Raw genomic sequence first — 23566 nt, 5'->3', positions numbered from 1 at the left:
ACACCGCCCTCCTGGCCGTAACAGAGGAAACAAGGTCCATTTTGGACGCAGGAGGATCAGTGGCAGTGATCCTCCTGGACTTGAGTGCCGCTTTCGACACGGTGGACCACAACATCCTCCTCCACCGTCTCCAAATAACCGGCATCTCGGGGACCGCCCTGGCATGGCTAAAATCAGTCTTGGAGCATAGGACCTTTCAAGTGGCAGACAGCTATGGTCACTCCAAAGCTCTCCCCCTGAGCTGTGGGGTCACTCAGGACTCCTCCCTGAGCCCCACCCTTTTTAATGTCTACATGGCCCCTTTAGACGACATCGCCTCACCATTCGGCATAAAGGTGGTCATGTACGCAGACGATACACAACTAGTCGTCTCCATCAACTAGGCTGATCAATCCATGGAGAACCTTGTCACTTGCCTGCAAAATATATCAAAATGGATGTGCAACTCCAGACTCAACTCAATGGAGATAAATCGGAAATCAAGCTCCTAGGCAACCCTAACAAACTTCCCAAAACCCTTGCCTGGCCACCTAGCATGGGCACCCTCCCCCCCCCCCAACACCAAAACAAGAAATTAAGAGCCTGGGTTTTTGGCTCGACCAAGACCTTAGCTTCAGAGTCCAAGCAAGAAAGACTGCCGGCACCTGCTTTGGGCTCATGAGGGCAGCCCGTAAGATCCTCCCCCTTATCCCCCCACAGTCCAGGAAAATTCTGATCCAAGGTCTTATTATATCGAGACTGGACTATGGAAATGCCCTGTACCTGGGCGCGCCAGCAGCGGTCATATAAAAACTTCAGCACGCCCAGAATGCCGCAGCAAGACTACTAACGGGAGCGAAATCAAGATGCTCAGCCAAACACTCCCTCAAGGCACTGCACTGGCTACCCATCCAAGAGCGCATTGCCTTCAAAGCCTTATGTATCTCCCACAAAATCCTACAAGGCAAAGGCCCTCCCATACTGAAATCCCTTATCAAGCCTCACGTAACCACCAGACAGCTCAGGTCGAACGCTCTTCTTCTGACCAGTATCCCAAGAATAAAGAAAGTACGCGCTGGCGGTCGCAGTTTTTCTCACAATGCTTCCAAGCTTTGGAACGACCTCCCCCTCAACATCCGCAAAGAAAACAATCTGCTCTCATTCCGCAGACTGCTGAAAACCTGGTTGTTCCCCAATAATCCTTCCCTAGGAGAACTGTTTCAAGCTGGTATGATAGCGCTGGGACGCCCGAGGGTAGCTACGCGCTCTATAAATCCCTAATCAAATCAAATCAAAATCTTGAACCATGCTGTTGAGCCCTTCATCTTCACCTGCACCCAGAACTAACAGAATTGACTCCAAGGGCTAGTTTGTGCCCTGCGGTTCACACCCATAGGGATATAAAAGGCTCCCACCATCTTGAACCTGGACCAAGCCTGAGTGCGTTCTGAACCCCCAAGATGTTTCTCATCAGTCCAGGACCTTTTGTTGTGCTGCTAGAGGTGCCCATACAGCAAATTTACAAAACTGAGGGCTAAGACAAACTTTGTCAAAAAGTGCTCTGAGAACCAGGAGGAGACAGGGATCACCATGCTCGCCTATCTGCCCGAAGTGCAGCACCAGCTGGATTGACTTTGCTGCTTCTCCCACTACGTTCATTTTCACAGCAGCAAATCAGTTTCCGGGGTCCTTCACCAAAGAGGTATCCAACTTTGTGGAACTGTCTTTGGCTACAGCCCCCTGATTCGTCCCACTTGAATTTCTTGACTTCCACTGCAGTGACTTTAGCCGGCAAAAAGCACAGAATTCAATCTTTCCGTCTCATTATAGTTTCCCCTTTCACATTTAACCTTCCCCAGGCCAGATGGTTTCAGAATTAGAGAGTGCAGAGAACGTTTGCATCAGACTGGTACCACGCATTGCATCCTATTTCGCAGAGTCTTAGGGTCACTTTACAACGAGGCTTGATACAATTTGAATGAAAAGCTGAAAATTCTCTGTGTTGTGAGTTGCATTTCAGCTATTTTCCCAAGTGCAAACAAGGGTCTTTATAGACTCTGGTCCGAACGTAGAACTCCTCACCACGGCTTTGACACAAGGCCATCAGACGATGACGCTCCCTTCTTGGAGAACTCCTGCAGCCTTGCCCCGCTGAACTTTACCTTCTCAGACATTTTTCTGCAAGAATGTTTCTAAGTTTTGAAGGTAAGCGCCGACCTGGCCCAATCCACTTCTTGCCTCCGAACAGCACAACATCACGGTCGGCCTTAGCTTTTGACTTTGACCTGGTCTTGCGCTAGATTTCTCTTAAAAGTTTAAAAATTCATAATGCTGGTTCTAATGAGTGGATGTTTGTTGATCTAGTGTCAAATAATTTATTAAAATGTACTCTATTTTTCTAAATTGGTTTGAGATTTTTCTTGCTTGTTTTGTGTTTTCACTTTATTACGGTTTGTGTGCTGCATAAATACTTTACACATTGCCTCTAAGTTCAGCCGACTGCTTTTTGTGACAAGCTCTCCAGGGTTAAGCATAGATTAATTTTGTGACTTTTTGTGGTTCACCCTGTAAGGGATTCTGTCTGTTGCTTGACCAGGGCTCACACCCCAGTCAGCCAACAACCTAATTTCTCACAGTGTTGAGAAAAGTGACAGATGCTGGAAGCAATCCTGCATAGTTCGCAGAGGACTAGTGTACAGAACCTCTAATGTTCCTTTTTTTTAACCCAGCCTAAAAGGCATTAGCATTTTAAAGTCCTTACTGAACAAAAATATAGGTTGAGTAGGAATTGGGCACATGGAAGGGAGTTTTGTTATGCTTCGTTGGCCTAAGGGATCAATTTCAAAACAGATAGTAGTGTTAGGCACAAGGGGCACATCTGAGAGCCCTATGGCATTAGGCAGAGGTTACAATGTCAGATCACATTCTTTATTACTGGGTACAATTGCAAAGGCCTCAATTGTGAAAAGTTTGTGACGCCCCTTCCTCTCTTTTATATAGTTTTAACATATGTTTTAATAATTTACATTGTTTTATGTTGTTTTAGTTTGCTTCTTACTATTGATGTTTTGAATTGTATACTGCTCTTCTTTGGTATCCATGCATAGGATGAATTGTTGTATGTTTTTAACTGTAACAAGTTGTTGCACGAGATGTTTACTCCTTCATATCTTTCTATTTGGTGTTTTTATAGCTTTTATGACATGAGCTCTCGAAATAAAGCTTATACAACAACAACATTAATTATTAGGCCTTTGGGGCACCTACGGATATGTCCGAGTATTTTACTGTTAGGTATCTAAGACCATAGGAGAATATTTACAAATTTTAGGCTATATAGGAACCTTGATGTATTTTTAACTGTAGGTCTTACCGACACCTAGGGGAGAATTTATTTTCTAGGCTGTGGGACCTCTAGAGAGATTCCCCGGACTAATAAAAGTAAAAGCCATCCGTCTGGTCTAGCAACCAGGATGCCTTATCTGGAATAACAAGTCACCTCAAAGACGGTATATGGAAGGAGAGGAAAGTCCTAGAGTCTCCTTCCTTTGCCACACAACCGTACACTGACAATCTATTGGAGGCCCAAACTTGTGAAGCCTGTTACTAACAGCGTGTAGTGAAAAAGTATTGCAGATGGAACAAGAGTACAATGGGTATTCATGTCTCTAGCACACAAAGCATACCGTGTATGCCAGCGGAAGTGAAGGCCAATCACGAAAATTATATTCCTTGAAACCAGTGACGCATACACAAGGGCCAAGGGATACACCAGGAATCTAGAAGTAGCATGCTGGCAACCAAGTGAACAATCTGCTTGCCTGGCACATGTATGAGTTCAGCAGAAACACATCTTGCCTCTGAACAGCCTACGGTATGGAAGCAGAATGTAGTAGAGTGGGCTTAGGTTTGGATTAGATGTGTGGCTTGGCTTTCCTTTCTAATTTTTGTCCTCTTGGTATAACTACATGCCACTGTTTTATACCTTGGATACGGTGATTCCGCTAGTGTGGAGGAAGGCTGCACCCAACACAGAATTATGAATGTCCTATTCCTTGTGAAAAAAGAATACATTTTAGTAGGCAGTTCCTCAGTGGAAAAGACTAAGTGTGGGAATCCTAGCACTATATGACAGTTTGCCAAGGCAAGCACCTTCTTATACCAAGAACTTCCCAATTAGTGGACACTTGAGGGGTCCAGCATTTAAAACAACATATGTTTGCAATCAATTAGAGTGTCATGCTTACCAGAATTTAAACCTCTTTTCAATCTTCTTCTTGCAAGCTTTATTTGATCCTGAAGAATCTGTACCCAATCTCTTGGTCCAGGAACTTTATCAACATGGTTAGCAGTGCAGTACTTTTCTGTGAACACTAAGAAAAGAGACACAAAAAGTACATTTTAGTCACCTCAGGAATCAGCAACAGGAAACCCTGTTTTTACAGGAAATAATATACAAGTTAATTCCTTACAGACAAGAGGTGTTTCTGAAGGAGAACCTAGGTCAAGTATTATGCATATGCACCAACAACACCCAACACTCATACTTCAAATGAAGTTTAATTATCATGCTTATCCTAATGAATGTCAAAAACCACAAATGACTTAAAATGCTCAATAATGTAGAATGAGAATAAAATCATAATTGCAAACCTATTACGCTGGTTCTCCGTCATTACTCTCTTCCTTAGATATTTATGCAAATTGTAATGATTTGTTGACATTAGATAATGATTTTTGAACATGTACTTTAGTAATACATATTTTTAAAGTCACCCGTTGCCATTATGGATTAAACTTCCAACATTTCTTTAGGATGTCATAATTACTAGGGAAAACAAGCTCACAGGCATCATCTAAGATTTCTTTTGTAAGAAGGAAAATACCAGTCATGAATAAACCAGTTATGCAGAAAAAGAGCATTACATGTGAGAATCTAGAGTGGATGGTACCAATTAATGAACTTCTATCTGCAATATCTGACATGACATACTTATGTACTACAGAATAATTTTCCAGGAAACTGAGTTTACTGAAGGTGTATACGGATTATCATGTGGCGTTCTTACAATTGTATGCTGTTTCACTAGGATGCTGACACCTGTATGTCAGCAGACAGTAATTAAAGGTACATCCAAGATTACAGTGTGTTCATTGGGTACACCTATAGGACACCCAAAGCCTCGGATTCACATTTCTAAAGGGGGTTTTGACACTCTTTGTTATAAATTGGTCCAGAAGGTGCATTTTAAAGACAATTGTCAAGTACATTTATTAATAAAGTAAATCTGTTTTACCGATTTTCTATATGCAAGAAGAATAATCATCATCCCTCTCCTTCGAGGTTTTGTCCAATGTGAGATTTTACTCTAGGCAGATCCATCGAGGCAACCAAAAGTCAAGACTTGCATCTCCATTTTAGCAACACAAAGGCAAAATCCTTTTCACAGGTTCAGCATATCTAATAATGAGCTCCAAATGGAAATATTACATCCTGCAGATATACAACGTAACTGTGGTGTCTGTGAGCAGCGGAGAGCTTTGGATGTCGACACCATAACAGACACAATTTGGGGATGGAGCAGGATACGAAAAATGTCTTATATGGGATTACCAGAATCGTTAGCCTAGTCTGACTATGCTGTTTTAAGATCGGCAATGCTCAGACCCAGAAAAAGAATAAGAAAAAAAAGCCTGGCTGGCGCCAGTGGCGGCTCCTCCGCTAAGGCGAGGAGTGTTGCCCCACTACTTTTGGAAAAAAAGGAAACATAAAATGACAATAACTCGATGGTATTATCATTTCATTTGTTCCTGCTGCGGCGTCTTGACAGGCAGGCGGATCTGCTCTGCTCTCAGAGCAGGGGAAGGAGTGGGGAGCACTATGTAAGTGCCCAATAATGATTGACTGGCCCTCTCTGGCCGGCCAAACATTCATGCGCATTTTGCTTGTTCTCCGGTGGAGAACATGCCCAGGCTCCCATTCCCTGTCTTCGGGCTGAACCATCGGACTCAGACCAATCACAGACCAATCACAATGCTGCATTGCAGCATTGTGCTTGGCAATGGGAGCCTGGGTGCTTCCTTGTTGCAGTGAAGAAGCCAGGAAGAGGACATAGAGGAAGGAGTGGGTGGGCAGCCGACAAGTGATTTTTTTTAAACCTTCCCCCACTTCTCCCCTAACCCCCCATATCCATCCCACTGCTGCTTCCTGGTTTTGGTGGCGATGTAGGAGGGGTGCTGAAGGAGGCACCGTGTAGATGTTGCCCATGCCCTCTGATTAGCTGATACGTTTGGTAGTGACACCCGCTCAATGTGTGAATCTAAATAGGGTGTTGTGATGGAACCAGGGAAAGGACAAAAACTGATGGGACAGGATCCAAATACTGGGGTCCTACAGCAACAGGCAGTGCATCCAAACAGAACATGGTTCAAATGCAGTAGTGAACTATGGGGGCTGCGTGTGTGTGTGTGTGTGCCCAAAGCTAACAATGTGTGTGGCCCATGGGGAGGCAGGATGTCCAGTGGGGCCTAGAGCCTCAAGGGACTTTGTTAGTAGGTGTCATTTTGTGAATTGGGTCTCACATATCCGACCAGGAGTGAGAGTAGAGGTATAGAAGAAAAATCCAAAGTCATTGCAAGTGTCCTTCAGATGAATGTGTCTGCTGTTTGAGAGGTCACTAGTAGTGGGGTCACTGATTCCGCACAAGAGGTACTTGTGTTACTGGGGTCCTCTTCGGATGTAAAGATATGGAGGCCTCTCGCCATCCGAGATCACTTGGGTGGGATCCAGGTCCACAGCCGCTTGTAGGGCCCTCCTAAGCTCTGCCATGATTTGCTCTAAATTGGGGGATCTTGTGATAGAACCACAAGGCTGAGACTTGGAGCGCTGTTGGGTTTTCTTCCCGGGTCGACTTCTGTTCTGGGGCTCTCGCGCTCGTGCATTTCGTATTGTCTATGGGTGTGGGTTATCCTGTAAATGGAGTTCCATCCACCTGTATGCCTCTGTTGGGTCCGTGAAGAGGTGACCCCCTTGTCTATTATCTTGAGGCGCACTGGGAAGAGCAGGTAGTACTGTATCCAAAGTAGGTGTATTATCTTCAGGAAGGATGATCATTGGTGTTGTACTGCTCAAGAGTAGTCAGAAAAGATTATGACATGCTTGTCCCTTACGTAAAGTTTGCCTAGCAACATACAGCACAGCGTCTCAGTCTCGGGAATGGAGGAGCTTTACTAGCTGCGGCCTGGGAGGGGACCCAGTGTGTGGCTTCTGCGCCAGAACACGATGCGCTCTCTCCACAGAGAGAAAGGCTGTTAGCTTTGAGGCTGGTTTGAATGATTTGAGCCAGGTCTCCACTTAGCTAACGGGGTCTGGCCCCTCCACCCCTTCAGGCAGGCTCAGCACCCAGATGTTGCTCCTCCTGGAGCGCTCTTCCAGATCATCCGCTCTCCTCTCCAACAATAAGACCCAGGACTGGAGTTCTCATAGGGTCTCCAGCTGTGTCTTAGCTAGGGGCTGCAGCGTAGTGAGGGCTTTCTCCGTGTCCACAACTTTGTCTGCCAGCTTGCGGTGATCATCTCTTAAAAGATTGAGGTTTGTGACTAGGGCTCCGAATACATCTTCGATAGTGACACCTCGAAGTCTCACTTTCGGCCAACACCCTGTCCAGTTTGGCAGACCTAGAGCGGGTAGTCGAAGGCCCACGTGTCCGTGCTCTGATCATCGGCCGCGAGGTAGGAGTTTTGAGTTGAAGTTGACGTCTGCAGCCTCACATTAGAGCACAGTATCCCCATGGTTTGTGAGGAAATTATTATTCACCAGTGCGCACAAGTGCGCTCCTTTTCCCCGGAGCGGGCCGCGCCCCTTCAATTGGCTCTTTTGTACCCAGAACATCAGCCTGCGTGCTGGTCATGGTCGATGGGATGGATGGGTGAATTCTCCCGCTGGTGAGTCTCTGAACAAGTTGTCAGTAATCGTCCCTTGTGAGTCCGTGTGATGCAGTCAGTGTGCCAAGTTACTGATGGCGGTGTTCCACCTTCTGGCACTATGACCTCTAGCACATTAAGGCTGCAGCGTCCCCCCACAAGATTGTAGTGATGGTTTTAGCTCTTCCCGTGGAGGGTATCATAGAAGTCGTTTCTCGCTGCTGATAAGCGGAGCTCAGGGGAGTTGACCGGTCCAGAGAGATAGCTGAGGTCGAGTTTCTGCTTGGATGTCTTCTGGGAGCCCGAAACCGGGTGAGAAGTCACACTTGCATTCAGGCTCTTCAGCGTGCCGCATTGCAGGGGGAGCGTTGGGGGGGGTGGAGCTGGGCGGTGACATGGGTGTCTTGCGACCTGTCCCTTAGTGGGCCATCTCTCCCATGGCAGTCATGCCCTCCTCTACTTTGCCTGTGGCGGGGACCGCCTCTGACCTCTCACCGGTATAGGTGGTTTATTGAGCCTGTACCGTTCTGCAAGGGGGTTGTCGGTCGTTTCCAGCGCACCCCACCCGCTTCGCGCCTTGGTGGTGGCGCCGATCTAGGGCGCGGAGGAGGTTTACACATGGATATTCAGGCCTTCCGCCGTAGCGTTACTAAGGGTGCCAAAGGGGGGGTGCAGGTGGGGGGGGGTGAAGGGAACAGGAAAGACTTGCGTCCTGGGTCTCACCTCCTACACAGCCCCTTGGGGGCCTCATCTCTCATACCCGCACCTGGAGGCCGTGTGCTGAACTGTTGGTCTCGGGCATAGGGCTCACCACTCACCGTCACCTCTTATGCTCAATTGGGGGCATGGGCACGAGCCTTGTTTCCTCTGGGCGAAGAGGCCTGCCGTCGCCAGGGGCGGAGGCCTAGCCTACAGGGAGTTGATCCGGGTCTCTTCAAATAGGGATTTCACCCTGGGCTGGATCGCGGTGGGGGCGTTCTAGTAAGCAGGGTGGTGGGACACGGGGAGGCAGGAGGCGACTACTGGGGGGTCCCAGGCTGCGCTGCCCTCTGCGTTGTGCCGTATCTCTGCACCGCAGGTGTGAGACCGCTCTCGGTGTTCGCGGCTAGGCCGCAATCTCTGGGTCTGCACAGCTGCCAGCACCCCCAACATGGAAGCCATGTCCCAGGCATCGGCCCCCTCACATCTGGCCAAATCCCTGTGCTGGTCTCAAAGCTGCCTGCACTCCTCCCTTGTTCCGTGGTCACGTTCAGCTGGTCGAGGCACTTCGGTTTACTGCTTCTCTTCGGGGGTGAATCACTGGCTACCGGGTGCCACCCTGTTGGATGTGGCCATGATCCCAGCTTCTGTCGTCTCACACCATGAAGCCTCTCACAATCCCTGCGCCAACAGTTTTGGGGTCTGCTAGTGTGCCACTAGTGTTCCGCCGCCAGGCTGCTCTTCCGTGATGCCCACCGATGCGCATGGGTGATGATGGTCGGGCTAGCACAAAAAACCTTAGGCAGACAGGTCCGCCATCAGGCTCTGCGGTGCCCACCCCCCCAGGCCCATTATATGGACAACTCGATAACAGAGATACTGGGGCTTAAATGCAAAGAATAATTGTATTTATGTGGACAAATGCCACAGAATCCCATCAGAGTGTTCTGCTAGGTAATGGAAATAAAGGCTCTTGACTCCCATTGCTAGTTAGTGTCACGACTGGTGAGCAATCGTCCTGTTCACAGGAGGCCATGTGCTGGGCTTGGACCAGGTGCCAATTGCAGAAAAAAAGAGGTACGCCTGAGAATGAGAATACTTCCTAAATCAGGGCATAAATAACATTTGTGAGAAAACACTTAGGAGACTGGTAAATTGGTGGACCTTCAACAATTCTAAGGCAATATGTATACACCCAGATGCTTATTCTTCTCAAAAACATTAATACAAAAATAGTTTTCCTTTTTAGTTAATATACCATAATTATGCATATGTACAAAACTTTACTTTTTACCTAATCCATTCTAAAAAACATTGTTGGTCTATTTCTACAATATATAGTCTCTAGTATGAATGTTCAGGCATACTCCTACATTCATCCAGTACCTAACATTTCACTGATATTGTAAAACATAAAAGGAAAAAATGATGTATAAACATTTGTTTAGATTGGTACACTAATTGTTCATATATTGTTCTTCTATACATGCTATATACATAATCTCTAATGTTTTATTGCATATTAGTCATTTGCAGTACTCATTGATAGAGAATCTCCAATCGATTATAAATGATACAGTACAACCAAGTGGGGTCGGAACATTATATTACTAGGGATACAGATTCATCATTCCCATGGCTGAAGAAATTGTGTCCTAAGCGCATTTCGGCTATGAGCATTCATCAGGAAGCTATAAGTGGATACCTGTTGTTTTGGCGTGAGGTGCACCCACCGGGGATGAAGGCACGTTCAAATGTCCTCTGTGTTTAATCCATCTTGTGTGTATCGATCATATTCAAAACGAACCACAGCGTCGGATAAGGCGTCTATATGGACCCAAGCTCACGAGCACTATATGTGCACAGCATTGGAGAGATCCGGACGTTCCTTTCACATCTGCCGAGCGGGAGTTGTACACTCGTGCACAGGGACATGCAGTATAGTTCAAGCTGTGAGAGAGCCAGGTCCCAAGCAGGACGTCTGTAAGGGTTAAAAGGGAGAAGGCTCTGCGGGGGTCACTCTTGGATGTAACACCTCCTTCAGACATTCGTCTTCACAGCCACTGAGGACTGGCTAATGTTCAGGACCTCGGTAGCCCTTCTCACCACCATTGCAAAGGACAATGCTTCCTCCGTAGCCACAGTAGGGGAAGCATGCTAGCATCTGGAGAAGTGTCCAGTCCACGGGCCTCCGTCAAGTCCTCACACCAGTCCATGTGAGGGTCTAGGGGATGGTATCCTTCAGGAGCGACACCCCTCCTGCTCCATGTCAGAGTCGGGGATCAGAATGGGAGTGCCACTGCCGGAAGAGTCTGCATCGGGACCGGTACAGTGGCTAGTTGAGTTGGTATGACAGATACCAGTTGGGATCCATCCATGGATCCAAGGTGTCTAACTAGCGCCAGGGCTGCTGGCATGGAACCAGTAGGGGCTCTCCGAGCTGGCAGTACTCGGAGGTGTGCCAGCAGTAATTGGGTGATCAAATATGAGGCATATAGCCTCACACAGCTCTTGAATTTGACGAAGGATTGCTCTGTCTCCCGAGACTCGGGGAAGGCTGGAGTCGGACAATGTGCTGGCTCGACCACTGAGTCAGGCCTCGAACGGAGAAGCTCCCTGGCCTCATCGCCTGACAGACGAGGTGAAGTCGAAGACCTCTTTGACTTTATACTTTTCTCCTTGCGGTGGGACTCACCTGATAACTTGAAGTGCAAAAGATCTTGGGCTCTGCAACTGATCCCGGGACCTTCCTCTTGACCAGAATCAAGACAGTCGCATCATCGCACATTGAGCCACCATAAGCTTGAGGGACCGCTCTCCTCAAGGCCTTCTGATTCATTGTGTGACAGTCGACGCAGGTGTTCAAGTCACGGTCACAATATTGGCAAACAAGATGCTTATCTTTCACCCAAATAGACTGGTGACCGGTGCCACAAGGCTTGAAGCCGGCCTTCCTCTATGGCATTCCTGCCACATCAGGAGAAAACCTTCTCAAAATACATTACCATAAGTTGAAAAAAGGCTAGTCAAAAATTGACTAGGGGTATCCCTCTCCAGATCTGCGTTGACTGGCGCGGAAAGAAAATAACTGCTCTCGATACGCTGTGGTGGTTCCTATATAGGCACCGCGTATGTCATTTCCTGCATGGATGCCGCAGATAAGGCAATGCAGAGCCAAGCAATTCCACCTAACAATGCACAGTGGTATTGCTCATTAAGTATTTCAGGATCCAGTCTGACGTCTGACGCCTAGGCATAATTGTAAGGTAAGGATTCAGTGGCTAGAAGTCTCTTTCAGATATAGTTTTTCTGCAGTAAATCATTATCATCATCATATCCAGACCGTGCGATTCTTTTATTTTAGAATACATTTGAATTTGTTAGTAGCACAAGCCGGATAATTAGCACATCTGAATGACCAGGCCAGGACAAACATTTTGGTTACACGCCTCCCATTAAAAAACACCAACAGGTTGAGCCCTTTTAATGTCGTAAGTCCAGTGAATACACGGCGGGAGGGCTTTTGCCTTAATGGGCCACAAACCACGACCCAATCCAATGGACCAGACAGAAACAAATTTCTATATGCTAAGAATATATGACCTTCTAATCTATCTATCCAACTGCATCTGTTTATAGACCAGATGTGGGAGCCACAGACTAACCATTACTGAGGCTATTTTTGTGCTTTCAGCTATATTTAATCACGAGAGAGAATGGTTCCCCAACTTCTTGTTAAATCACTGAATCACTTTATTACTTCCGACTTCACTGTAGTTCTATCACATTAAATTTGTATATAGTAGGTACCACAAAGTACTAAATGCTGGAAAAGTGAACAAAACACATTTTGTTAATGTCTTGTCTATGCTGTGGAAAGGAGGGACTTCAGCAATCATGGAACGGCTGCACTGCAAGAAGGGCAGACAGTCCACCCCCCCACCCCCCGAAACTGATGGGACCTAAATGAGGAAAGCTTAAGAGGGGAACATTGTTTTCCCCCACACAAAAAGTGACCAGTTGCATAAAAGTACAAGCCAGGGAAAAGTGTCCTATTTGGCACAGAAAAGGGATTCTTCAATCCTATTGGTCCTGATGAAAGCCAGTGGCTCGCAGGGGTGCAAGTATAGCTGAAACATGTAGACTGAAAGTATATATTTGATGCGAGGGGCACCTAATACACTCCTCTATACATCCGTTTCTTGCTTTCAATGTTATGCCTACCCTTGTTTTATTACATTTCAGAGGTGTTGGGTAATTTTAGATCACTTTTTAATTGGGATCCCACAGATCAGGGAGACTGTCTCCTGGTGCAGATATAACAAAGAGCAGAAGATGACACTACCAGCCATTAGTACGTCGATTGCTAAAAACATACCATTGACTGAAAATAACTGTTGAGGGTCCTAAGAGAATCTTCTTCAGAGTGATCCTTGTACGACACCCATTCCTTTTTGGGTCTCGCCTGGCGTTCCAGTGTGCAGGCGCTGCTCGTTCTGCGAGGGCTTCTTGGAATCAATATGGTTTCAGAAACCCTGCTCATCTTTTTCATTCGCTGGCGTCATCCTCCATGCTAAACGCTGGCTCACGATTGAAAAGGAGGCTTCTTAGTCACTCCTGGTTACCGCCCTGTCCACTTTTGGCTCCACCCACCGGGACTGGTTCTTTTACTGAGGCATGACACAGTGTCTTCTAATTACTCGGTGAGTACTTTCTTTTTTTTTTCATTCCCACAATGGCGTGGAGACAGCTTTTTAGGTCTTGCTGAGGACCGCGCTGGTTTATTTAATTATGATTTGCTGCGCGATTTGCTTTCACCGCGCTTGTTCTGCCTGCCGTGGCTTGTTTAGGCTGGTTCTTGCACCGCGCTTGTTCTGCCTGCCGTGTAGGCTTGTTCTTGCACCGCGCTTGTTCGGCCTGCCGTGTAGGCTTGTTCTTGCACCACACTTGTTCTGCCTGCCGCGTAGACTTGTTCTTGCACCGCGCTTGTTCTGCCTGCCGTGTAGGCTTGTTCTTTTGATGGCTGCGTGGCCCCTGTATCACCGCACACACATTTACCCAACATCAATCCCCACCAAAGTGTCCAGGCGCAAGTGCCAGTGCCAGGCGCAACCCGAGCCCAGCGCCCCTTCACCATTTAATCAGACCCACTTGTTTACATTTGAACCGAGGGGTCGGCGCCGCAATGACATTGCCTGTTTATTGAAGTGCTGTGCCTGGGTGTTTACAAGGCAAGACTGATCCAGTGCTATTTGTCAATTGTACAGCGTCTGCCTGTGTGTTTTATAGCCATAAGCTTTATATGTAGGTGCCCTGTGCCATGGCAATAGGGCATGGGGTCTTCCTAGGCACCACCGACCCAGCTCCGGTAGAGGGGAGAACGGCCCTTCCAGGCCTCAGAAAAGATTGGCTGGGATGTGTGGAATCATCTCGGGCAGAGGGTGTCTGTCTACTATGTGTGTGCGGTGTGTTTGCTGTGTGGGTGGAGGAGTGTGAGTCCGTTGGTGTCTGCTGTGTGTGTGTGTGTCTGTGTGCTATGTGTTTGTCAGTCTGCAGTGTGTGAACAGCGCACTTTTTCAGTGTTGAGGGGACCGGTGTGACGGACCCCTATCCTCCACTCCATGGGATTTACTTATAGCTGTGCTGAAAGTCCTGTGGGTGCCTCCGCTGCCCCGTCTGTTCTTGGTGTATCCTGGCCAGAAGGGACTGTGCTTTCCTTCTGGAGAACGCCTCTTCCCCGTGTATTGATGGGCCAGCACTCCTGAGGAAACCCTGGGCTTGTTGAAATTAACGCTATGTTATGACATTTTTGTCATGCTTTCTGGTCCCCTCACCCGCTTCACCGCCAACCATAAACTTCCACTCCACGTTCACGTGTCTGCTTACTATCATACCTCGTAACAGGCTCTTGCGATCTAAAAAGTGTACTTTTGTTACGTTGCTTATTATTCTGTAGTGCTAAATTCAGTCAGGATAGTAATCCCTGCTTGATGCTAAATTTCATAAGTCTCTAACTAACACATTCATGTTCCTTCCTGTGTCCGCCCTGAAACCCAAACCTGTCCGGGGCTTCCCTTTACTATTGCTGCACTAAGTAATCCATATTTTAAGCCAACGTTAATCTTTTTTTAATGTTAACGTTTAAATTGTTGATTATATGAATTTACATGGGGACATAAAAACTACCTTCACAGTAGGGACCCCCCTGTAAAACAGCAAAAACGAAACAAACCTGTGTCTAAATGTATTTGTGATGACAGTGAAGACCTCAATGGAGGGTCTGAACTGGAGAAAGCATCTCAGCCGCCCGAGGAAGGGTGTATGAGGACAGATGCCTTGGCTCCCCGCCATGCGCTGAGCTCCCTTTGTTTCCGCTATAAAGGGGGGGTGCTACAACCCCCCCAATCTGCTCTCCCTACTCCTATGTTATTTCCTCACAGGCGTGCAATGTGTGGTAAATGTTCTCCTCACTGTTCCTCTCTGGCTAGATAGTACTGTTATTCCTATGACATCATAGAATGCCAGGGTCTCTCTCTAGTTCACTGTGCCTCTCTATTACCTATTGTGGCAGTTGGTCATCTGAGGCTGAGCTATCAACAGCGAGCTCCTGGTGGGGTTTTCTCTCTATTCTACCTACAATCTTAACCTGTCTGTCTGATGAGTATTTACGAATGGCGCATAATCAATTTCACCTGCGTACACTCAATTGCCTTCGTGAACAGTGCGATGTATACATAAATCTGAGGGAAAGTCTGTTCGATGAGCGCTGAATGTGTGTAAGCCTAGACGACCTCAGCGTCTGTCTCCCAAGTATTGCCCTGCTATGCTCCTTCACTCACCGTCCTGTAACCTGATGTCCGTTGGGTGACGGTTGGGCTGCTGCAATCTTCTCTTCTTCCTGTCCGCTGTCCATCTGATGACGTCATTGGAATGCTACGGGGAGTTGGTGAAGCGAAGTTCTCTTCATGCTCTGTCACGTCTGTGACGCCGTCCTTTGGAGACACGTCTCTCTCACGCTCCTTACGCTGCTACGACTGACGTGGCAGCCATCTTGTGTTTGTTGGTGTCGCTATAGAAACAGCTGCCACTTCACATGAGACTTCGGGTGCTTACTTCTTCTTTCGGTGATATCTTCACCATGATGCCTCTTTCGAAAGGAATGTGGAGCAACGCAGACGTAGACATTTTACCAATGGATTTGACTACACACTACTTATCTGACGAAAGTCCATGGGAACTACAGGGAGCTCAGGAGCGTCAACAGAGAGCAGTATACACAGAACCCGGGTGAGAGGTCGCTCACCGGAGCAGACATTAATTAATGTTGTGTTATGAAGTACTTTACTTTGTAGTGTTTGTGATGATTGTATACTGTTCTAGGCATATTCGTTTACTTTGATGTTTGAGTATGTGGAAGTCTCTTCTATGTTTGCTCTATCGTGTGTATGTAAGGTCAGTATGCATCTGTTAACTTTACAGTGTATCATTACTTTAGGAGTCATTATCTGTTTATTTGGGTTATGATGCATCTCGTGGTGTATCCTATTTGAAGCTTGGTGTTGTTCAGTTATTGGTGAAGTAGTGTCATTTGGGTAGTCCATGCCCATACCAGTTCACAAGGTATATGTTCTCCTACTCATTGATGAGTATTTACGAATGGCGCATGCCCTTGTCCCAGGATTATAATGTTTATCCTGCGGTGTACCCTAGTCTGGGGATGTTAGTATTTGTGGGTAGTCCATGCCCATCTCTTGTCCCAGGGTTATAGTCTTTAATCTGCGCTGTACCCTCTCCTGGGGACATTGGTGTGTGTGGGTAGTCCATGCCCATGGTTGGTTGTTTGGGGGTGTTGATGGGGAGTTCATGCCCATAGTTTGTTCCATGAGTAATAATGGCTAGTCCATGCCCCTTTCCCAGAGATATTTTGTTTACTCTGCGGTGTACCCTATTCAGGGGAGGTTGTGTTTTTTTTTGGGTAGTCAACGCCCATAGTATGTTTCATAAGTATTTAGGGCCAGTCCGTGCCCCTTTTCCCAGAGATATTTGGTCTACTCTGCGGTGTACCCTTTTCAGGGGAAGCTTTGAGGTTTTTTTTTGGGTAGTCAACGCCCATGCTGTCCTGCAGTGTACCCTTTTCAGGCGAAGTTATATATTTTTTTTTGGGTAGTCAACGCCCATGTTGTCTTGCAGCGTACCCTTTTCAAGGGAGGTTCAGTGTCTGTGGGCAGTCCATTCTCCTTATTATGCGCTGTCTCCTGTTATTGGGGAAGATTGTTTGTACACTGTGTTTTGTCTGAGTCTACCTTCTTGTGGCTACTGGCCAGGGCTTCATTTAGGTGAGATTTTCAGTTGTAATTTTTCATACATTTAGTGTCGGCGTATCTTCTTCAAGGGTAATGTTAAGGGTAGTCTTAGTTTTGTTTCAAAACCTTACTCTTTTGTTAAGGGAAGGGGATGTGGCATATTACGTCATAATGCTGATTCTTTGTTCTCTTTTCTCCTAATAATACCTCATGTTAAAGTCATCTTTTGTAGTACACTACCACTTTTAGTCCTTCGAATTTGTGTACTTCCTTGCTGTTTGGGGTATATTAGGTATTGTTGCTGATTATTCCTTTGTTCTGCTATTACTCCATAAAGAGAGAGGATGTGTGGTAAATGTTCTCCTCACTGTTCCTCTCTGGCTAGATAGTACTGTTATTCCTATGACATCATAGAATGCCAGGGTCTCTCTCTAGTTCACTGTGCCTCTCTATTACCTATTGTGGCAGTTGGTCATCTGAGGCTGAGCTATCAACAGCGAGCTCCTGGTGGGGTTTTCTCTCTATTCTACCTACAATCTTAACCTGTCTGTCTAACCTGGAAGGAACCTGAATAAAGGGTCTTAAGTACTAAGTGGACTTGGCATCATTTCATTTACCACACAATGCCCATAGCGCCAATATCGGCAACACTCCCCATCCCTCCCACATCAATAATGTAGAGAAATAATCAGACAAGACACATTCTTAGTGGAGAAAATTGCTGCAGGTTTATTAGCATAACAAATATACCAACATGGTGGGTTATCTTACGGGCGATCCCAGGGCAGGCAGCCCCTCACCGCCTGCCCGCCTGATGAGCCAAAGTACAGAAAGAGTGTGGTAGTAGTCAGCTGGGTTTGTATTCTGAAGAGATTCATTCTCGAGATCTACCTTCTGTTCAGGAACCTAGTGTGCAGAGTGGACTTGTCTCTAAGGACAATACTATGGTAAATAAATCTAGCAAGTTTGGGAGACGTAATATTACGCCAAAGAAATGTGATGATTTTATCCGCTTTTACTTGTTCTTTATGTTTCTTATTGTTTATTTGTTTTGTATTAAGAAATGGGGATGTGTAGTGGTTGATATATCTCTTTAAGATAGTCACTGTAGAATTATATGTATGTAATAAGAATGTTGTGTGGGTAGGTGACTCTAAGAATGTTATTATTCATTTGATCAGCAGTTCCCCACAGAGCTGCAAGCATCTACGTACCGAGTTTACTGAATAAACCTGAAGATATACTTTTTATTCATAAGTGTCCTTCTTACACTTATTCTCCAGTGCATCGTGGTTACTAAACTCAGCAAGCTGAAAATTGGTGCTTAGCATGATGCCGATGGTAATCTACAGCTTCTGTCATTGACCGGAGCTGCCTACCAAAAGTAACACTACACCGGTTACCCCAACTCCAGGGGTGATAATTGCCTAAGTAAGAAACAACTATGGCTCAGTTCTAATACTAGTGGACATGCTTCAGTTTTGAAATGATGAGGCTGAGCAAGCTCATGATCAGTCACTAGAAGTTACATCACTGGCACAACGGCCACCAAAACACAACCTACTTGCCACGCTGCCAGAGTTCGTGCCCCTCAACATGAGCCATCCTTGACGCACATAGCTAACCGCTACCCGGCCTTCTGCTGCTACTCTTCTAACCCTTCTCCTTGGAGTGGCCGTACTCAAGAACCCGTCCAGCAATTATTCATTGGACATTCTAGAGTTGTAAACCATGTAACAATCGGACCTGTTGAGAAAACAATCGAGCAGTGCCACCTTGTGGGCTGACACTGTAAGCCATAGGGGGGAATACAACCACTTCCTTTACAGCTAAAGAGTAGGATAAACTCAAACGAACTGACTACCTACCCCTGACTTCTATGGCACTCTCATGCCTGCTGACCGGCCATAGCGTTGTGCCTCTGAAGAAGTCACCCTGGGAAATCGATTCAGGCAGTAACAATGCCACTGTTCAAGCTTCTTCATACCCCTGACTAGCTGCCGCGGGGTGTCACCCAGAGGCCCAGTTCACACTGCCTGGCAATTTAGCCGCATAATACCTCAAATGCAATTCTGCCCTTTACCTCAGAACTACTAGCAGACATCACCTAGGATCCAAGTGAAAACATACAAACTCGAGCCACTGAAACTTCCACTTTTAAAAGTGTCAATCTTTCTGCTAAACTACCCTTTTAAATGATCACCCTTTTCAAACCTTCCCCTTCACTTTTTTGCCAGGCGAAGCTGCAGCAGATTCCAACCGATAAAATACTTGGCTGTGCCTTTAACATTTTGTAAACAATACTTTTCCAACACAGCTTCAACATTGACTGCGACGGTCAGCCAGCAAACGTTCTAATCACAGTCACGCTCTCTTGCCCGCCAAATTGAACTGGAAACAGAAATACGTGTGCTCGTTCCCGTATGGGCATGCAGATCCAAGACCGCTTCACTTCATTTGCGTCGCAACGTGAAACCTCTGAAACGTAGGGGGCATCGCGACGCTCGCCACCATGCAGATGGCCACCCAGGAACCCGCCTTAAGTCCCACAGGTTCTGGCGGAATGTAAGAGTCTCGCAAAGACCACGAGGCACTCCAGATGTGACATGAACCCACAGTCCCTGACTTATCATGCCAATGCTTTAACCATTAGGGCTGGAAAGGAATAGGGCATTGCAGGGCTGCATTGCTCCATTTCCACCCCGAACCTTACTTGGTGCCCACTCTTGTCTGCATGACGTAAGGCAATTCTAATAGGTGTGCAAAAGCTCCTCACCTTGGAATAGCAACAAAATACACAGGAGGGACAGCTAAACAGATGAACAGAGCTGCCAGCAATGCAACAGAGAAGAATTACACAACCATGTCTACAAAAGACCAAACAACCAAATAGCACACCAGTAAACAGAATATACACACACAACAGGGTAGTCCAAAACTATTCCTGATAGTCCAGAACATTCACATTTATTTTTTATACCGAATTAAGCCTCGTTCTGGGCAAAGGGAACTGGGCGAAATATTGCCCCCTATCGTAAATATAATAAAAACAGACAACCCGAGATTTCTGACCGAGGCCCCCAGCAGTGAACTGTTAAAGCTTAGAGACCGTCAGGCAGAGACCCGGAGTCGCAGGCGGACTGCCTAAACCACGGGCACCATCAGGGCACAAGTCCTAAATAAAGAAGTCGGGGGACGCTCACAGACAGGAAGTGACGTCACGACCGGAAGTGACATCACGAAAGGCAAAAACCTAGAAGTGGGGGGACGCTCAAATACGTGAAGTGACGGCACGACCGGAAGTGACGTCACGAAAAGGAAAAAAACCTGTTAAAATAGGTATGAGTTTAATAGTTGGTGTAGTGCTTTTGCGCAGGGGGGACGGCGTCCATCCATTGGTTGAAGATCTCGGCGTCTATTGGGTACCCTGGCAACGGCGAACCTGGTAGGTGAAGGGGCGTGGTGACCGTGGTGTCCTGCGGCAGTCCGAGAAACTTCCGATTTCAGCCATCCACCCGCGCGCTCCTATTTTGTAAGGGTGGACGCGGTTTTGATTGAAAATGGTGGACGGCGTTTTGATTGATCAGGGTGGACGGCGTCCACCCTGGAAAACCCTCGAAAATAAGTGGGGGGATGCCGTCCACCCGCGTGGTACCCCGACTCGTGCCCTGGGCACCATCTAGTCGGAATTTAACATCAACCACTCTGGTGCTCACACCACCCGCACGTGCGCACTCCCCTTCACTCGCCAGAGTTAACTGCCTGGGCTGATGAAAGGAGGAGAACTTTGGGTGCTCCTCTAGCAGGCGGGTTTGCCTCGATGCACCTTAGCACTGGCACCTCGGTCGATCTAAGATAATCGTGCAACCAATGGAAATGGTGTTTTTGGATTAAAGATAGATCCCCTTTCCTGTATTAGTTGAACAGGGCAGACTAATTTCAATAATTCAAGCGTTGCTCTACCAACCCCCTGTCACGGGAGGCCAGTGCCTCGCACAGGCAACACATGCTACTCCCAGAAAATTGGCACAGAACTCTTCCTCATCTACAATACCCTTCCCCCCGAAAACTGTAAGCAATACACAACCCAACAGAACCACGGAAGGTAGTCCATCCTTGCCACTGGGGCACATCCTGTAATTAGGCGGACCACCCCACAACGCGGCGGTGGCTGTGCATCCACGGCAGTCCGACCAGCCCGCCGGGATGCACAAATACTATGAGGCCATGCCTCTTCATTGCCCTTAGTGTCCCTCTTCCGAAATGGTTTGAAGCCTCACAGAACCGGTGAAATAAACTCAAATACCATACTCGAACGGTGGTGGTGGGCTGCTGGGGAACAACCGGCCCCAGAGGCCCAAACTCACCCAACAATGAGCGACATCTTGGACCCGGAACGGGACAAGACACGACCAACTGCATGATGCAACGGCGCCATGGGACACAATTTGTCGACCCAGTCGAAACCCACTAGCCTTTACGAGGTAATCGCCAGAAGCAAAATCGCCTTTAAGCTCTCTACAGCTGCACCTAGGAGCGAGTCCATTTCACCCACCCCTGTCCTGAAATACAGGACACCGAGCAGACTGGAGGCTCAAACCCGCCATCCACGCTCGAAACTCGACACCCAGCGTGCCCCCGCGTGTCGATCGCATGCCAACTCCGTCCCGGGACCAAAGGACAGACACCGCGCGTACAATGCCCCGGAAAACAACTGCATATGCAGTGTGCGAATCCAAGCACATGCCCAGTCCACCCTGCTGTGAACACCACTCTTTTCATCACCACCCCCTTTTCTGAATCGTGAACACCACAGGGGCAACAGGCCTGAAAGCCCCAAATCACCCCAACCAAACGACGCCCGCGGAACCTTTGGGACGCGAAGACAGACGGCGCGACCAAACAGCGTCAAGGCAGCAGAATAAAGAGGGTGATCAGTGGGCGGGAGAGGTATATGTACCTCTCCCCCAGCCCCCTCCTGCCCGGAAGTGATGTGGGCATGGGGGAGGCTGACTCGTCGTGTGCCATCCTGTGGCACTAAGGGGGGCCGCCCTCTTAGGAGGGGCAGCCCTGCATTGGACTCAAAGGGCTTCAGTTTCCACCCCCCCCCCCCCCCCCCGTCACGTGTGGCAGCCTGGCCCGAGACAGATTCCCGGGCGCACACACAGCCGCACCCGAGTACTTCACAGGTATTTGTAAGACATCTTGCTTGTTATTGAGGTTTTGATGGTTTTCACCCCTTCTTGAAGCCCCTGCAGCTCCACTCTGCCTTTTTTTTGTCAAATCTGTTTATTAGCAACATTTCTTAGTTTTGTGAAAGAAACAATACAGGAAAGATAATCACAGTGCATTGGACTTTCTCGCTGGCGGCGCAACAATATGGGATATCGGGCACATTTCTACAGGCTTTGTAACTGATAATCAAGGGACGCAATGCTATATGTGTAGTAAGGTGAGAGATTGCCCGTCCAACGCCGATCAGGCGCAAGTTGTCAGGGCCATCGCCCCAAAGTAAGTCCATAGTTGTCCACATGCTAAGTCTCTGTGTATCTGCATGAGTGAGGATGGACACTCCTGGCACTATGAGTGCATACAAGATTGACTTTAGTATAACAGTTGAAACCAAACAGTAAAGGAAAATATAGGAAAACAATTGCAGCTGCAGGAAAACATCGATGCCTACTGGTCCCCCTGTCCCCCACCCCCCACAGGACAGCCCCTCGCACAGGCTCCTCTCCCCAGATCACAATTGTATTACACACCCGGAGCCCACATGCCCCACTACACAAGGATGCCCATCAAGCAGTTGAACAAACTGGGATCCATCCCCGACACACACCCTATTCTCCCGGCAGCACCGCTCAATCCTCCACCACTCCCACGCCTCCCGCCCTCTCATCCCTCTGCAAGGCATCAAGCATGAGCTCCCATCGCTCCGCCATGGGTTCCCTCCGGAGGCCCACCGTTTCCTCCCTGCGTATGGCCGTCCACTCAGCCCGGGCCCATGCCGGAAGGGAAGAGACCCACGCTTGCACGCTTGGCGGATCTTGCGCCTTCCAGCACCTCGTAATGAGGCGCGTGGCCACCACCAACCCCAGGTCCAGGAAGCGGGAGGATGCCTTATCTTTGGGCGGTCTCTTGAATTGATGCAGAATGTACTCCGGCAACTCCAGGGGTATGTTGCGTCCAGTGCACTTACGGAGCAACTCGCCTATTGTGCCCCAGTAGTAGGCCAACCTGGGGCAGCTCCATAAGAGGTGAAGGAGCCCCGCATCTAGCTCCCCGCACCTGGGGCAAAACACGTCCACACGGTGGAAATACTTATTTAGGTGTAAGGTAGGCCCTGTGCACTACATAGAGTTGTATTTGGCGGAAGCGCAGATTTATGGGAATGCGCACTGGGCTTTGGAGGATTCTGCCCCAGTCTCTGTCGGACAATGCCCTGCCCAGGTCTTGCTCCCATTTACCCCTAAAGGAAGACAAATTGACCCCTGTGTATACCCTCAATGACCCTGCAAACCAACGCACCAGGTGCCTGCCCATCTCCATGACTTGCAGATATTGTATGGTCAAATGTGTCGCAGGCTCCGAGGTCATGTCTCCCCACTTAGCCGTCATTTTTGCCACTAGGGACCGGTACAGCAGGAACGCCCCAGGAGGAA

General features: G+C 47.8%; 1 protein-coding gene across 3 annotated transcripts in view; it reads right to left on the bottom strand.

Annotated features, from left to right (window-relative positions):
* Positions 1–23566, bottom strand: part of BEND7 (BEN domain containing 7) — a 299983-nt gene that overhangs the window by 94568 nt on the left and 181849 nt on the right. For all 3 annotated transcript variants that reach the window (XR_013606925.1, XM_078674216.1, XM_078674215.1), the window contains exon 7: positions 4227–4352. Coding sequence is in view for 2 of the 3 variants with exons in the window: in XM_078674216.1 (XP_078530342.1) it covers positions 4227–4352 (126 nt within the window). In the remaining variant the exon portion in view is untranslated. The remainder of the gene's footprint in view (positions 1–4226; positions 4353–23566) is intronic.

Source organism: Lissotriton helveticus, chromosome 1_1 (assembly GCF_964261635.1).
Source record: "Lissotriton helveticus chromosome 1_1, aLisHel1.1, whole genome shotgun sequence".
NCBI classification, from domain to species: domain Eukaryota; kingdom Metazoa; phylum Chordata; class Amphibia; order Caudata; family Salamandridae; genus Lissotriton; species Lissotriton helveticus.
The sequence above is the reverse complement of the archived record's forward strand: the minus strand, read 5'-3'. Positions and strand labels throughout refer to the sequence as shown.